General features: G+C 40.5%; 1 protein-coding gene across 4 annotated transcripts in view; it reads left to right on the top strand.

Moving 5' to 3' along the window:
* The window catches only part of nos1apa (nitric oxide synthase 1 (neuronal) adaptor protein a), a 452,585-nt gene that overhangs the window by 419,521 nt on the left and 15,178 nt on the right, over positions 1 to 17,886 (top strand). For 2 of the 4 annotated variants that reach the window (XM_072274209.1, XM_072274210.1), the window contains 2 exons: positions 2,781 to 2,946; positions 4,725 to 4,874. In XM_072274209.1, the coding sequence (XP_072130310.1) occupies positions 2,781 to 2,946; positions 4,725 to 4,874 (316 nt within the window). Of the gene's footprint in view, positions 1 to 2,780; positions 2,947 to 4,724; positions 5,126 to 17,886 lie in introns of those variants that run through there. The other 2 variants (XM_072274212.1, XM_072274211.1) reach the window with 1 other exon arrangement.

Genomic DNA, 17,886 nt, shown 5'->3' with positions numbered 1-17,886 from the left:
ATCCATCCTCCATTTTCATGCCACATCCTCTGCAACAGAGTCAACTACAAGTGAATTAAGAGAAGTACTGGGTGATGCCACAACTGTTGTACACCTTGAACCGTTGCCCAACAGGACAAACAAGTGTTGGTGCCAACATGTGTGCCTCTATTTGGAAGGTATATTGGCCAAGGAAGGACCATGCTGCTCAGAGAAGCATGAATCTGACGAAAGCATTGGTCTAACTACAACAGTTTTTGTAGGCAACATATCTGAAAAACTTCTGATATGTTAATCAGGCAATTACTTGCAAAATGTGTCTTGGTTTTAAGCTGGAAGAGATTTGAAGAGCTTCAGGAAAGTTGCAAGCATTTGGCTTTTGTGAATATAAAGAACGAGAACCTGCTTTGCATGTGTTAAGGTCATTGCATGAACTTCAAAGGGAGACACAAAACTGCTTATAAAAGTAGATACAAAGACCAAAGCCAGCTGGGTAAACTGAAGGTCAAAAAGAAAGGAGTCATTGGAGATATGAAAACATCAGATGATGTTGTAGATGAGGAAACAAAAGAGGAGAAGTCAGATTGTAAAGGGAGTAATAGAAGGATTAATAAGAGAACATTCCAGTAAACTAAATGGACTTTCCCAAATTCAAGAAGCAGAAACTAGAAGAAGACAAAGGAAGGGGAAGGAAGATGTCCAGAGCTGTCAGAACTGCTTCCTGCAGTCTCAGAGTCAGCTCACGCATGGAGGAAGCCCCAGAACCTGAGATTGTTTTCACAGCCACAAGTCTCACCTGCCAAGCAGAACAGCTTCCCTTGTCAGGAAAGGCATATCCCACAAGAGCAACAAGTCCTCCACAGTGATTAATTCTTTATGCCTGAATGGCTCAATTTAAAATTGACTATGCTGTGGATGTCTGTATAGTAGTTGTATCATATAGTATATTGTGTATGTAGTTGAGATGCATTCTATGAGTTTGATTTATAGCTAAGCAGGGAGGAGTATTGTATATTTAATATTTCAGTAATATTTGAGTAATATTGTAAATAAATTGTTTAAGCATTTTGTTATCTAAATCATGATGGTTATTTGTACAAAATATGTAAATTGTGTGCATCATGATGCTACCACGTGATATGTGTGCGCCTCACTTAAAGTAAAAAGATTCATCTCTCGACTCCAATTAGTTTAATGTTTTGAAGTTGCCAAACACAACAGGGTGCTGCTGCTCAACAACTGCAGAGACCCAGTTCTGTCCCGACCCACTGCTGTCTGTGCTGTGTTTGCACATTCACTTTGTCACATTATGGGTTTCTTCCCACATTCCAAGCACTTGCTGATCGGTTAATTGGCTGCTGCAAATGACTGGCACAGGTAAATGGTGCAAAGGATCGGAAGAATGTGGATGGGAGTGAAGTTGGATTTATTGTTGTTGTTTCCCAGATGCCAACATGAAATCAATGGTCTGTGCCCTTCTGTTTTACTGTAAGTGTGTAAGGTTTGGTCTCATATGGATATGATTGCCGTGGAGAGAGTATTGTGAAATTCACCAAATTGATTACTGTGATGTATAACCCCATCACCTCCTCCTGTCAAAAAGCCCAAGAGGGTTCCCATGGTGAGTCTCAGCTCACAAGATGCCCATGGAATCCAGAATTACAAATTAATCCATCACAATCCAACAGGTAAATGTATCTGCAGGGGCATTTGTGGGCTGAGGGCTAGGTTTTGTGTGATCTATTAACTCACTGAACACGATAGATGTCTGAGTGATTGCTTGGTTAAAGAGATCCCATAGGGAAGGGGCACATTCCAATTGTGACTACCAAAGTTAATGTGGATCATCAAAATTAATGTGAAATGAGATTTACAGATAATATATGGAATATTAGACTGTCACACCAATAGAGCTGTCAATGCCAAGTAAAAAGCAACTCCTCCTAAATACCACATCATTCCACAGTTTTAAAATTTCCAGAATTATTTAGTTTAGCATAAGTGAAAAGAAAGAAAATTCCAGGTTACAACAGAAGTCATCATTTGGTGTTGAATATGCATGCAGCAAGGAAACCCACTATTGAGTCCATGCTGGAAAATCAACCACCTAATTATACTAATTCTACATTAATCTATTTAGTTAAATTTCTCCCACAGCCACACCTCCCCAACTTGATTCTACTACTACCCACCTGAACGCCAGGGGCAATTTACAGAGGCCAGTCAACCTAATAACCTGCATATGCTTGGAATATGGGTGGAAACAGAGCACGTGGGGGAGGCACATGCAGTCACAGTGAGAATGTTCAGCACTAGCACAGTGGGGGTCAGGTCTGAACTCAGGTCACTGGTTGTGAAACAATCATTGATCACTTTTATTTCAGTTTTCCTGCACCCAATATGTAACACGTCTTTTGATTAGTTTTCCTTTCTCCAGCTGCCTTCATTCAACTCTTAACAGCTATGAAAGCAATGTGTCATCTGGACAGTTGTGACCCAACATTGGACATTCCTTCTGTTCTCTCCTCCCATCACCACTCAAGTTTAAAACACACGCGTTTTCTCACCTTTCCTATTCTGGTTAAGGATCATTAATTAGATATGTTAATGCAGTTTCTGTCTTTGTAGACGGATTGACACATTCCCAAACAGAGTTGTATGACTTGCTGAGTCCTTCCCGGGTTCTCTGCATTTATTTCAGATCTCCACCATCGTGGATGCAAGCTTCACGGCAGTTGTGATAATGAGCGATGTGACAGATGTACCTGTCATCTAATTCTTCCCTTTCTTCGTTGGTCCAGGTCCACTTGCTGAAGGACCAGTTGGCAGCTGAAGCAGCGGCTCGAATCGAGGCCCAGGCTCGGGTGCATCAGCTGCTGCTGCAGAACAAGGATCTGCTCAAACACATCTCACTGCTCGTGAAGCAAGTGCAGGAACTGGAGTTCAAACTTTCTGGCCACGGTTCAAGTAAGCAATGACCGGTCACTATTTACCCGCTCTTTAACAAACTGGCAGCGGCTAGGGAGTTGTGAACAGCCAGTGGAACACCCCTGTTTATTTTTCAAAATGCCCCTGGTAAAGATTTTTAATCTGTGAATATAAATGAAAGGTTTAATGTTTGCGAAATCTTAGGAAATTTGTAATGTATTGAGTACACTGATTCTTATATTCATACATTGTCAGGGCTGAGTCCTTTCATCATTCAAATATAGATAAGCGTCATAATCATGATGATGAAGCCTTGTGGTGCATTTCTTAACTTATCATGAATTTTAGCAGATCTTACAGTGCTGGTTGTGCTTGTAATTTTTATATGCTTGCTTATTTAGTGGAGGATGAGCTTATAATTAGTCCTTTGAGTAACTGAGGTCCTCTGCAGATGTCTAATATCTCCAGCCATGTACATCCAATGTTTTATATATTGATAATACAGTGAAAATCTGTGGGGACATGAACATTTTGGAACTTGGAAAATGTTTACTTTTTAACTAAGGCTGTGACTGTTGAGATTTATTATTCATCTGCGCTGGGACTTTTTTTTTTGTTTTGCAGAGGAATAGTATTATTACGATAGAAATGCCTGAAGTTTTCAATTACCAAGAGTCTCAGTTATCACATAGGCACTTTACATTGTACAAAATGTCGTCCTGTTCCCCTGTAGAATTAGTGTTTCCCTTGGGTTGGGGTGTTTAGAGTCCATTCTCACTGCCTCAAAATAAGTGCTTGGGCATTAAGGACAGAGATAAAAAGAAATTGCTTCATCCAGACAACAAAGTCAAAGTCAAAGTTAGTTCATTGTCATTTATTATCAAAGTATGTAAATGTCACTATATACTACCTCAAGATTCACCTACTTGCAGGCATTTATAGGACATAAAGTTAAAAAATAGAATTTATGAAAAATGCCACATAAATAAAGACTGACAAATTACCAATGTGCAGAAGAAGACAACTTGTGCAAGTGAAAAAAATCAATAACATTGAGAACATGAGTTGTGGAGTCCTTGCAAGAGAGTCTGTGAATCACTGAAATTCTCTGCAGTGGCAGCTCAGACACTGAATATTTGTAAGATGTAGATCAATAGATTTTTTTTGTTAGATGTTTAAGGAATCAAAAGATGAGAGACTGGTGTAGGAAAGTTGCACTGAGGTAATTTCACTAAATGAAGGAGTACACAGATGGGCCAAATCGCCTCATCTGATTGTAGTTCTTTAGTGCTCCACTGTGTACCAGTGCCTCAACACAACCACTTCTCACTAAGTTATCAGCACAGTTGTTTAAATGAATCTATAATTCTGTGCAATGACAGCAAAATGTATTAGAATACCTTAACAAGTTGGGCAAATATAAGAAGACAAGTGGAGTTACCTTTCGGGTTCAAGGCCTCCCATTGCAATCACTAGGTATAACTGATTTAGTGATGCACTGATAGTGAGACACTTCTTTCAGACACTTACTTAAATATTGCTTCATATTTGTGTATTTTCAATGTGTCTTTTGTCTCAAGCTCATTACTAGAGGCAAAACATTCCACCCAATTTTTAAAATACCTTGGCCGTGAAGAAAAGGAGCTTGCTAGTTCCAACTCAAAGCTCTCATTTTCTGTAGTTTATTGAATTGTTCTCTTATCCATTGTCTCTCACACTTTCTCCAAGCCAGTGTCAAAGAGCCAGGGCAGGGAATGGTCGAGAAGAATCCTGTTATCTAGCCACAGTGACAAGGTCTGTTCTCCTCTCTCTTCCAGTGGGTTCACAAGACAGCTTGTTGGAGATCACTTATCGATCAACGGTGCCTCCAGTGCTCTGTGACCCAACCACTCCCAAGCCAGAAGACGTCTGTGTGCCCCAGTTGTGCGATGGATCGGATCTCCCCCTGCCTCTGGGAAGCCCATTAGGTATGGACGACTGCCTGGTAAAACTGGAGTGCTTCCACTTTCTGCGCAATGAAAAGAGTTCCCATGATGAATTCATGGGAAGCCTGGAGCTGATCAAATTCCGAGAGTCAGGAATAGTGTCTGAGTATGAGTCTAACACAGATGAGAGTGAGGAGAGGGACTGCTGGGTAAATGAAGAGTCAGTTCGGATAATGAATGTGATGAAAAGGCAGGATTTGGGAGATTGTCTTGATGATGAAATTGCAGTGTGAAAGTTTGTGAATACTTAGGAAAGAATTTTCGATGTGACAGACCGACCCATCCTTATGGTCAGTCAGCTGGGCTGTCTCGTGTAAATAATGGCTAGAAATGTTCATTCCTGACATTATCCTGTTGATTAAGTGACAGTAATCATTTGACATGACTCACTGTGCAATCTGTTTAAAATCAATGTGTACTTTGCTTCTTTAAATATCAAGTTTCCCAAGTTTAAAAAAATATAAGTGAGGCTTCAGCACATGCTTTAAACTTTGAGAAATGGTAGAAGCTTAGAAATACATGAGGCAGGATACTTCAGGGATATGATTATAAGGTCTCTTCACACTGAAGTCTTTGAATGGGTACTAAAGAGGTTAGTTGTGCATTGAAGCCACAATCACTGAAAGACCTGAATGAAAGTCATTCCATACATCTGCTCCCACACCATTACTTCTTGATGTTATACCTTACTAGTTAGCGACAGACAGAGATAGAGAGTCTGTAAGAGTATTCAGTTGTTGTCGTCACCTTCAGAGTAATCTCAGGAGTTGTTGGTTCAGCAAAAGCAGACATTTGAAAAAAAGCTTTAGTCCCAGATTGTAGATGTCTGTGAGAGCAAATTACCACAAAGCTTGTGCCCATAATAATGCAAGAAGCAATTTACAATTCACAGAGAGATTATATCCATAAAATACTTGCAAGAAATAAAAGAAAAGATTTCAAAGCATTGTGCAACACAGAAAGGTCTTGCATACTCCAAAATCTCAGACAGGATCCTTTCTAGATCGTTGCAGATTAATTATTACGTTAGGGCTATGCCTTTGGGGGCAGGGATGTGTAACAAATTGATTTGCCATGATCATCACTTAAACCCTTGTCATTTGCCCTAATGATGGACAGAGCTATCTAGAGAGCACTGCTCTTTGTCTGTTGGTTAGGATTTACAGCTTTTTGAGACCCAGAGGAACAGAATACCCTTTCTGTTGTGCTGACATCACACGTACTGCAATGAATGTCCTCTGATACAAGATCACTACTGTGTTGCACATTGAAAAATTGTGCTTTTAACACACAAAGGTTTTATTGAGCAAAGTTCCCCTTTAATCTGAAGCTGTAACAACTGTGGTTTCGTAACAGACAGATAAAAATTTTGTGATCATCAGACGCTGTCAGTTGAACTCGTGACCCCACATAGATCATGCTGCTATCTCTCTGTAGGTAGTGACAGGTTACCTCGCTGGATGCTTCACACATGTTTGGAGTCAGCTCAAAGCAGATATGGATTTTGACTTGTCATTCAGCTGACGTAATTGTGTTGGCCTTCATTATTCTTTCTGCAACCATCTGGGTAAATAAAACAAGTTTGAATCATGAAATGATTTCAGATAAAAACAAAGCAGATAAAAGACAGAGTGAAATGGAAAATAGTTCAATATATAGATTATAAAAGATAATTATAGGAGGGAGAGAAAAGATAGAATTTTATATAATAGAATATTTTATGGCAGCAATTGACTATTTTAATACTGTAAAACCTCTACAAATAGAATATTGGGGATTTTCGTAATTAGTCTGTGTAAACCAAAATGCTTCTTGTTAAAGGTTGGCATAAAGTGTTCAGAATTTCTTGGATGTATTGCTACTGCAGAGTTGACTCGTGAGTTCAAGCATTTCTGCCACCATATTGTTTTTAATTTCAAGCATGAGATGCTTGTATGATATGGATTAAATCAATGAACAGCATCATGAAACAACAGAAATAAACTTCCTCTCAAAGTGAAAATGTACATATTCCATGAGAACATGAGTTAATTCCAAGAACTAGTTTTTGGTTATAGTTTTGATTCCCTCTCTAACATTATCTTCTTGCCCACCCATCGCCTCCCTCTTGTGCTCCTCCACCCCCCCCCACACCTTTTCTTTCTTCCATGGCCTTCTGTCTCTTTCACCAATCAATTTCCTAGCTCTTTGCTTCATCCCTCCCCCTTCAGGATTCTTCTATCACCTTGTGTTTCCCTCTCCCCTCCCCCCTTTTAAGTCTATTTCTCGTCTCTTTTTTCCAGTCCTGCTGAAGGGTTTCAGCCCGAAACGTCAACTGTACTTTTTTTTCTATAGATGCTGCCTGGCCTGCGGAGTTCCTCCAGCATAGTGTGTGCATTTTTTTGGTTATAGTTATCAGTTTAACTCAGGGGTTCCCAACCTGGTGTCCGTGGACCCCCTTGATTAGTGGTGTTGGTCCATGGCATAAAAATGGTTGGGAGCCCATGGTTTAACTCTATCTTTATGGTTTCCACTATTATCTGATTCATAAGCACTTCATCTATTGCATTCTACTTCATTGCTCTTTTTTTGTCATTTGGAGTCTGAGCTCATAGTCGAGTGTGATAACATATTTCAAAAGCAAAATGAGAAGCAGATTTGGAGACATCATCCCTGCAGACTTTTATAAGGAAGGAAAACACAAGCCCACTATTTTCAGTCTGCTGTGGTTGCATGTCAGGGCATCCCATTTAAGATAGTGTCCTCTCCATGAAGAATATCATTGCTGACCACTTGAGTCTTAGCTCAAGCCCAGTTTTGGTGGTTCACAGAGTGTATATGGTTAGCTTTGGAGTGAGAATAAAACGTCTGATGTTGAAATCAATGGTAGGAGGTAAGGCTTCCCCTAGAATTGAATAGAAGAGTCACTCGAGGATCCAATGAGGCCAATGGGATTCCCTCAAGTAATCCTGAGGGGAGAATAGAGGGGTGATTCGAGTTCTAAATTATAGCAGAGGGTAAGGTTTGAAGAATGGCAATGGGTGGGTAAGAACTGGAGTTTTGTGAGAGTAAAGTTCCTGAAAGGAGAATGCTGTAAGGTGTCACGGTTGTGAAGGAGGACCAAAGGACTTGAGATACCAGAGATAAACACAGGAGATGTTTGGAGAGTCAATGAGGAATATGGGCCCCATTAATTACAGCAAATAATCACTGAGCAGAAAATGGCATAGAATAAGGTCACTCGGCCCACGATAGATACAACATAGATTGAGAGGCAAATTTGGAGAGGTGGTCGCTTGAGACTGCTCAAGGGGAAGGATAACACCACAAGACAAAACAGAGTTTGATTGTAAGGCTATTTTTCAGACTGGAATAGTTATGCAGTGATCCCCATGATTAGTACAGGAAAAAAATGCTAATCTGATGCACGTGAAGAAACTGGATGCAATCTTAAGATCTTCCGATCCCACTTGGAAGTGGGAAAAGTTTAAAAGGATGTGTGGTGGAATAGGCAGACATGTAGGAATGTAATTTCAGGCAGTAAATAATATATTTTTAAAAATAAGAACAGGGAAAGGCAATAAGTGTTAAGTGGTATAATTTTAAAGAGTGTGCTAGAAAAGTGGGCGTGCTTCCCTTTAAATCTTTGAAGGTGACAGAATAGATTTACAAAGCAGTTAATAAAACATACGGGTTCCATGAGCTTAAAAACAGCAACACAGAATGCAGAAGTGAGAATTTAGGGAAAACCTATACAAGCCATCAGTTCTTGTCAGCTTGAATATTATGTTAGATTCTGGACAGTACAGCTGAGAATGGATCTAGAAGGGTGAAGAAGTGGTTCACTACAATGGCACAGGGATCAGAATTATGTGAATGAACTGGTGAATTTGGAGATGTTCTCTGTAGACTCAAGAAGGCGAAGAAGAGAATTGAATGTGACAATTATTGCATGGGTTTGTGGAGACTTTTAAAAGTAAAATGAACACGGGCTTTATTTAATCAGCAAGACCACGAGACAATGGAGGTAGATTTAATTGGGGGTTTAAAAAGGAGTTGGATCAAAAGCTGAAAGAAAGTTGTGGGATGGGCTGCATTGCTTTTGCACTTTCATAAAATTGGCATGTTTACAAAGAGCCAGCTAGCCTAATTCTATGCTGCTTTCCATTATGTAATCCTATGGGTAAATAAAGACAAATTATTTCTAGTGGAGCCAGAGCATAAATTTAAGGTAACTTGCAAAAAAAAACAGGGACAACTTTAGAGAGAGTTTTTTTTCGTGAATGAGCAGATGGAATTTGGAACCCAAGGTGGGGAAGCACTGGGTCACGCCGCAGACCGCCCCTACTCTGATGTGACGAGTGCCAGCATTTGGTTAGCACTGCAGTCCCCAGATCCGTAGTCTTTAGAAGCGCCCTTCTGTGGAACTGGAATGTTTGCTGCTCCCACAGTCAGGCTCCTGCAGTTCGGGAGTTGGGAGGTTTGGGATCAGCAGAGCTGATGTTTGGGAAGTGGAACAGACTGAGGTGGGTGAAGGGGTATGATGGGGATTGGGAATGGTGTGTTTGCATGTAGTTGGGAGGATTGTGGGTTGGTTGGTGGAAGATCAGGAGTAGAAATTGGTTAGTTGCAGAGCCAGGAATATGAGTGGCACAGTAAGTGTGGGGGGGGGGGGCTGCTTGAATGGGACCCCAAAGCTGGAAAAATCCACAATTTACACTCCTTGCTAGGACTTCAAAGTGCCCAAAGTTTGGCATTCATGGTTCACAGTCCCTTGTGTCCTCCAAGTTCTCTCACAATGCTCTAACCTCCCCTTCAGTGTTTCGGGGGAAAGATAATACCCCATGAGCCCAGGTGCAAAACGAACCAGAAGCAGTTATTACTGCATTCATTGGTGGAACAACTGATTGTTGGGTTGCATAACACCAAAACAAGTGTTATGCAACCGAACGTTGCTAGAGCAATACTACAAATGCAGTTAGCTGTCATGGTGCACGTTAGCATGTTAATGAGTTGATTGCAGTTTGTGGTGTACACCAACCTCTTAAATCTGACCTCACTACTGTGGCTCAGTTCTTGCTCATCCAGTCCATCCCTGTATTATTCACCCCTCTCAGTTTGGTTCTCTCCTACAATTAATGGTGGCAATTTGAGAATCCACAAATCAGTGCGTTTGATGTTTCAGTAATTAAAGTGTGGTCATTTCCTTCATATTATGAGCATCATATGACTGGGGACAATTCCTTTAATAAAATGCTTAATAGTTTAAGTTGATTGATATTTTACATAAAGCTGATGTCTTATCTGAACCCATGCTTAATCTATTGTTATTTTACATTTACAGCAATGATTTTCTTAAAAAAAAGATTAACTGTATAAACCGTGCACTGTGCTTTTTTTTTTAAATTAAGTGTTTCCCAATGCAAACACAGCACTTTAATACAGCCATATCTGCGCAGGTTTGGTAATGCGTCACAAACACTGAGTACAAGGAAAGGTTTATCAGCCTCACTGGGCCTAGTGCCGAAAAGGACATTAAATGAGGGTCGGCTGTGTAACATCAGAATCACTAATTCGTTCAGGTGCTATCTTGTACAAAAAGAGTTTCAGATCAGTTTCTTTCAAGGCCACCAGCTATCTGCAGTTTCTAACAAATTTAGAGCGGCATTTTGCTTGGGTGTTTGTTCTTATCCCGGTCACCCACGTTGAGTCTGAGGGAGGTGAGTGTTGTTTGTGAAAGGTTATGCTTTGGCTCACAGAAGTGACATTGTAGTGAAGCACTTAGAACAATAAAAGACAACTAATCAACATGAAGTTTCTCAAGTGGCCTCTGAGAAAATGAGGTGGAATCTGTGAGCAATTAAGTTTATTAAGTAAAAAAAAAATATGGCTGCAGATGTTCTTGTGTAACATGACTTTGAAAGCACTAAGCAGCACGGTTATTGGGAGGCAATGTAACACTGACCACAAAAGACTATATTCTGCTCCCTGTTCTGTACATACAAGCAAGCTCTGTTTCATAGTAATACGTGTTTATTCTATAAATGAAACTGTGTAGTGTGGAGAGTATATTTAATATTACCCACTCATTCTTTGCAGAAGCTGTAGAGATATCCAGGGGCTTTGCATGTCTGCACCAAGCTCTCTGTTTCGTACATATAAATAAGAAAGTATTTTGTGATGAAAAGAAGTTGTATTTTTTGTACTGGCAGAGAATTGAAACTTAAGTGTAGTTCTCCAAGTTATCTTCTGCTTTCCAGCCTGTTGCTGAATGCGGACCCTTATTGGACCATCAGCAGCAGGGCACCACCTCTGTTTCCTATTGGATGTCCCTGCTGCATTCCCTTGAACCTGCGTAATATCGAATAGCTATAAAATATTTCAGTCCATTATTTGTAAGTAAGGTTCAACCAAGTGCGCCGGTTATAAAATGAAGCACCTGATAAAACTAATGAAGATAATTTAGTTGCAGTTCTTTAATGGACTCTCGCTGGAATGGTAATGAAGAAGCCACTGTCAATGACTAAAGAAAATGTAGACTCAATACTGCCATCTGTTTCGTGGCTTTGTCTTAAAATCATTTGCAGATTGAACAGAAGCTACCCGATGATTCATTTTTTTTCCATGGTTCTCCCTTTTTAAGTGTGGCATTGCTATGTGAGCCCAAGTTTTGATTACACCAGCATACTTAAGCTTTTGTGAAAACTGCCTTGTTTACGAATCAGGTCTGTAGCAGGAAACAATGCAATAGAATGGCAGGGAGATTCAGTGACAGAGCCTAAGGAAAGCAGAAAATATTTTGGTTTAACATAAAGAGATCTGACATGGTGTGACCTAAACTGATTTTTCTGATCTTTGTGCTCAAGAGAAGGAATTCAATCATCAGTGGTTGGCTATTCTTTTGGCATTTTGCATTTAAACTTTGGAAACATATCTTGCAGTTGCCTGAGGGGTACAGATTGAAGACAAGGAAGGAATTAGTCATTGGGTAGGAGAAGGAGACAAATTGGAGTCATGGGACAAAATGTATTTTAACAACAAGAAAGAACTTGATTCAAAGCACAGTACAATCTGAATGAAGAAATTGTAAATTGGAAACTTAGAGACAGCAAAGGCTCAATGACCGAATGGCACCCCCTCTGCTATAGGTTTTCGTGAAGTCTGTTACCATAAAGCCTCAATACCTATTGCCAAGTCTACAACAGCAGATATCATTCCTTTATTTTACTGTCTTTTCCAAACCTATCACAAAGCACCAGAGGCATCCCCAGCCACATGAATATACCCTGGGACAAGGGGTTACAATCCTTCCTTGTCTGGCCTGTTGAGTCCCAGGAGGCTGTGCCTGCTGGCTATTCTGTGGCCCAGGAAACAGAAAGAAATATATGGATTCCCTTCATCATCAAAGCTCCAACTCTGCTTGGACTCTATCTGAAGCTTAGTTACAGTTCCAATGCATAACTGCATTTAATTACATTTTTGTTATTATAGCCCCACAGTAGGAGTCTAGGTGCAGCGTATTAGCAAATTGTTCAGACCTGAGTTTCCAGGCAACCACAATACTCTCTTTGCCAAATGTCCACTCCGAACAGTTACATGATGCAGCCTCCTGCATTATGGGTCTCAAGTTCCAATTTACTGATGGGAAAACTTAAACAACTTCAAAATGGGAGTGAGGGAGTGAGTAACAGTAAGTTCTGGAAGTGTTTGAACAAGAATATTAGTTTGCATTAAATAAATTTAGAGATTTTTGAAGAAGTGTACAGCATTAGGCAGAAGCCTTAGACACGTAAAAAAAAGTTCTGTAAAGCGAAGATGTTTTCAAAAATAATGAAATTAAAAGTTTCTAATTATACTATAAAGAGCAGTAAACAGTAAAAAACTAAATCAAATCAATATTTGGTGTGACCACCCTTTGACTTTTAAACTGCATCAATTCTCTTGGGTGCACTGTTATGCAGTTTTATAAGGAAATCGGCTGGTAGGTTGTTCTAAGCATCTCGGAGAACTTGCCACAGTTCTTCTTCTGACTTTGGCTGTCTCGCTTCCCTGTCCAGGTAACCCCAGACAGCCTCAATAATCTTGAAATCAGAGCTCTGCGGAGGCCATAACATCTGAAATCATATATTAAAAAAAACTAGCATGCCTAAGACTTTTGCACAGTACTGTATTTTGTTCAATGAATATGTGACAAACCGGACAAAGCATCGTGTTATTATATTCTGATAGTAATTATTAAAATTCTGCAAGTATTAACTCAATTATTAAACTACAATTATCCCTCAATATTGTCATGTTTAAGCAGTGCCACTTGAACCTACTTCCGTAGTTGCATCTGCACGCAATAACCCACCCCTTGATTATAATTTTTATCTTTCAAACTTTTAGCTTGTCAATGAGTTGCGACCCAGAGAGCCAGATTCAGGCTGTCCCAGTCTATTCACCATCTAACTCCTCCAACAATCTGCATGTAACCCAGTTTCTGAAGGTGATCTCACCTGCTCACATTTGCTTCCTGATGATGATGTCTCAAGGTTCTCTGTCAATGTGTTGAACTGTGACTTCAATCTGCAATCCACCACCCTTAGTTTTCCCACCTTACAGAAACATACAGCACTGTGCAAAAGTCTCAGACACATAGATATATAGCTAGGGTGCCTAATATTTTTGCACAGTACTGCAGTAATTTTATGTATTGCGTTGTACTGCTGCCACAAAAAAAAACCCTGAAATTCATGACGTGTGAGTAACGATAAACTGGATTCTGATATGGGTCTCTATTGTGGACTGAGAGTGGGAAGGAGGCAGGGAGAGGGGAATCATGGTTAGGGAAAGGGGAAGGGAGAGGGGAAAGAGTGGGAAGCACCAGAGAGATATTCTGTAATGACCAATAAACCAATAGTCTGGAATCAAATGACCTTGCCTGGTGACTCAGGGCTGGGTGCGTCTGTACCTGCACAAACCTCTGCCACCTGTCCCACACCCCTGCTGTAGCACTTCACTTTCTCACCAGTCCCAATATCCTTTGCTCCTGCCAGGTTTACAAACGCACTCTCTGCTCCACGTTGACAAATACAGTACTGTGCAAAAGTCTTAGGCACCCCAGCTATATATATGTGCCTAAGACTTTCGCACAATACTCTCTCCCTTGAAATTATCAATTCACTTTGCATCCACAATTTACAGAACAGTTTCTAAACTGGCACCTCTCTGTGGGTTTTCTTATTTGTCTCCCAAATAGACTAGTTATAAGTTGATATTGATTAGTACTCCACCACTAAAAAAGTATTGTTTATTCAGAGAATCATATTCCAGTAAAGTTGAGTTCATTGTATGACAATCAATCTTCTATCTTCAAATCCCGAACCACAGCCACCCCTCCGGCCTTTGTCTTTTAGTTCTGTTAATCCCATTGAGTTGGTATTGTTCCTTTGTTTCTGAAAGTGCCTGTGAATGCTGATGATTATGTTCCTTGGATTGAGAGCGTACTCTATCAGTGCAAGTCTATGGTGAGTGAAAGGCTGGTTCCACTGAACTGAGTGACGTCAAGCCCTTCACCAATTATCGCTGTGATACATGCTTTAGGCTCTTTCTTACTAACCCAGTAAGAAGCACATTGGTGTCTTCTAGCCCTGACTCTGTACACTCAGCTCCCTCTGACAATGTCTTCTTGGTATTTGTAAGTGCACTTACTCTGTTGCTGTCTCCAATCTGCTTTTTGCTTAATAAATCTCCTTTTGTAACTGGAGTTCTTTCTGTATTCTTGACTCTTTCTTTAAACTAAAAAAAAGTGGTGCCCTATGTCAAGCTTCAAATTAAAAAGCACAGTAATATGTCGTGATTTTGCAGGTTCAAGCCTTGAACAGTATTCTGGACAGGTATGGGGGAATGTAGTGTGGCTCCTTTGTGTGTATGTGTGTGTCTGTGGGGGTGTGGTGCTGAGCAGTGAGGAGTAGTATCATTCACGATGAAGGAGAATTATAAGTGTGGGAATCACTGGGACCTCTGCACAGAGATTTGCTGTCTCGTGTTTCTGGAGACTCTGAGAATGTAGGCTGATGCACACCTGTCACAGTAATCACATCAGATATGCAAATACAATTCAAGTCGAAAGTGGCTGTTTAAGTTTCCAGAAATATGTGAAACCATCCGAACAGGTTTACCCATTGTAGATTTTTTCAACCATAAAGTGCTGTAATAAACAACTGTGCAATTGAATTTCTAAGTTATTACATAGACTGTTTTCCTGGTTTTCTTAAGCATTCAAGTCTATTATTATCATTCTAATATCATTGATTATAAAAGTACCTTCAATTTATGTGAATGACAGGAGAAACACAACATTTATGTCCTGGAAACATAGTTGTTGGAAATGCAGTAAGCAATAACCTCAGTTCAAACCCACATCAAAATTACAGGAGCTGGAGATTCATGACTTCTTGACATAGTAGCTAAATCCACACTTAAAGAAAAGGGTCAAAATGTGCAGCACTGACTGCTTTGGAATTGAATGGCATCAAAAGAATAATCTGCTCTTTACAGTTCCAGCACCAAACTGCCCTTGGAGGTACAGTATAGAAGTAGGAAGAGGTGAACAATTCAAATCCATTGAACCTGTGCTCCATTCAGGTTGAGGTCATGGCTGACCTTGAATTTTCCAGCAGTTACAGGGACCTTATGGCTTTGTCCTTGCTAACAGCAGAACTATCAATCAAAATCTTCCCTCTGGACAGACTGTAGAATATCATGTTTACCTCATGATGATGTGGTCCGTCAGGATTGTTGTGCATCGTTGAAAGGAGAGTGACAACGTGTAAAGAATGACCACATTCATAATGCAGAGGTTTGAATGGGTGAATGAGGAGAGGTTTGAATGGGTGAACCAGGAAGCTGGTGAATAAGAAAGGTTTTTGTCAGCTGTGAATGCTCAGTGAGAGAGACAGTCTGGCTTTGTATAAATTTAAAGTGCAGAACCTGCCATACAACTTTAATTTCAAGTCCCATAATCCAGTCCCAATCAGACCAACACCACCACCCCTGCCCCCAAGTGAATATAATTCCTATATATTGTCCTGAAATTTGAATCAGGGTTGGGTGTTATTATGTGCTTGTTTAGGATTTGCATAATGGCAGTCTGGCAAGTTTTAAGGAGCTCTTTGAGCATCAGGTGGCCATTTTAGCCAAAACCAGTCCTTACCCAGTCTGGGTTTGTCGTGGCAGTTTAAGCCTAAGTAGTTTAGTTGGCTACAAGATGTTAGTCAAGGTTACAGAGAGACAGGGTCTTACAGCACAGAAATAAGTACTAAAGCCCACTATGTCTGAGGGGGCATAATTTTAAGGTGCTTTGGAACTAAGTACAGAGGGGATATCAGGGGTAAGTTTTTCACAGAGTGGTGGAATGCACTGCTGGCAACGGTGTTGGAGGTAGATATAATAGGGTATTTTAAGAGACTCTTAGACAGGTACATGAATTAGAAAAATAGAGGGCTGTGCGGTGGGGAAATTCTAGGCAGTTTCTAGAGTAGGTTACATGGTCGGTACAAGATTCTGGGCCAAAGGGCCTGTAATGTGCTGTAGATTTCTATGTTCTATGTCCAAGCCAACCATCAAGTACCCATCTACACTCATCCCATTTGTCACAATTGCTCCAGAGCCATTTTGGCAATTGAAGTTCTTATCGAGATATTTCTTAAAGATTGTGAGAGTCTCTGCCTCTATCAACCTGTCAGGCATTGTGTTACAGATTCCATTCACCATCTGGGTGAAAATAATTCCTTCTCCAATCTCTTCTAATCCTCCTACACCTTACCCTTTACATTTGTATCCCTTGCCCCAAATGTATATCCTATGGTTTTAAACACCACAGCGTTGGGAAAAGATATCCTATGATCTACCCTATCACATTGCCCCTCACTCCCCTCTGCTCCACAGTCTATCCAGTCTCTCTTAAGCAAAACATTCCATCCTACATAACATCCTGGTAATTCTCCCATGTACCGTCTCCCTTGTAACCACATTCATACAAATGAATAATTACTTTGGTTCTGTCTTCACTAAGGAGGACATAAATAATCTTCCAGAAATAGTAGGGGACAGAGGGTCCAGTGAGATGGAGGAACTGAGCGAAATACTTGTTAGTAGGGAAGTGGTGTTAGGTAAATTGAAGGCATTGAAGGCAGATAAATCCCCAGGGCCAGATGGTCTGCATCCTAGAGTGCTTAAGGAAGTAGCCCAAGAAATAGTGGCTGCATTAGTGATAATTTTTCAAAACTCGTTAGATTCTGGACTAGTTCCTGAGGATTGGAGGGTGGCTAATGTAACCCCACTTTTTAAAAAAGGAGGGAGAGAGAAACCGGGGAATTATAGACCGGTTAGCCTAACGTCGGTGGTGGGGAAACTGCTGGAGTCAGTTATCAAAGATGTGATAACAGCACATTTGGAAAGCGGTGAAATCATTGGACAAAGTCAACATGGATTTGTGAAGGGAAAATCATGTCTGACGAAACTCATTGAATTTTTTGAGGATGTAACTAGTAGAGTGGATAGGGGAGACCATATAGTGGATGTGGTATATTTGGATTTTCAAAAGGCTTTTGACAAGGTCCCACACTGGAGATTAGTGTGCAAACTTAAAGCACACGGTATTGGGGGTAAGGTATTGATGTGGATGGAGAATTGGTTAGCAGACAGGAAGCAAAGAGTGGGAATAAACGGGACCTTTTCAGAATGGCAGGCGGTGACTAGTGGGGTACCACAAGGCTCAGTGCTGGGACCCCAGTTGTTTACAATATATATTAATGACTTGGATGAGGGAATTAAATGCAGCATCTCCAAGTTTGCGGATGACACGAAGCTGGGTGGCAGTGTTAGTTGTGAGGAGGATACTAAGAGGATGCAGAGTGACTTGGATAGGTTGGGTGAGTGGGCAAATTCATGGCAGATGCAAGTTAATGTGGATAAATGTGAAGTTATCCACTTTGGTAGCAAAAATAGGAAAACAGATTATTATCTGAAT

The sequence above is a fragment of the Mobula birostris genome, chromosome 12 (genome assembly GCF_030028105.1).
Source record: "Mobula birostris isolate sMobBir1 chromosome 12, sMobBir1.hap1, whole genome shotgun sequence".
In the NCBI taxonomy this organism is placed as follows: Eukaryota; Metazoa; Chordata; class Chondrichthyes; order Myliobatiformes; family Myliobatidae; genus Mobula; species Mobula birostris.
This window is presented reverse-complemented; position numbering and strand designations above follow the sequence as displayed.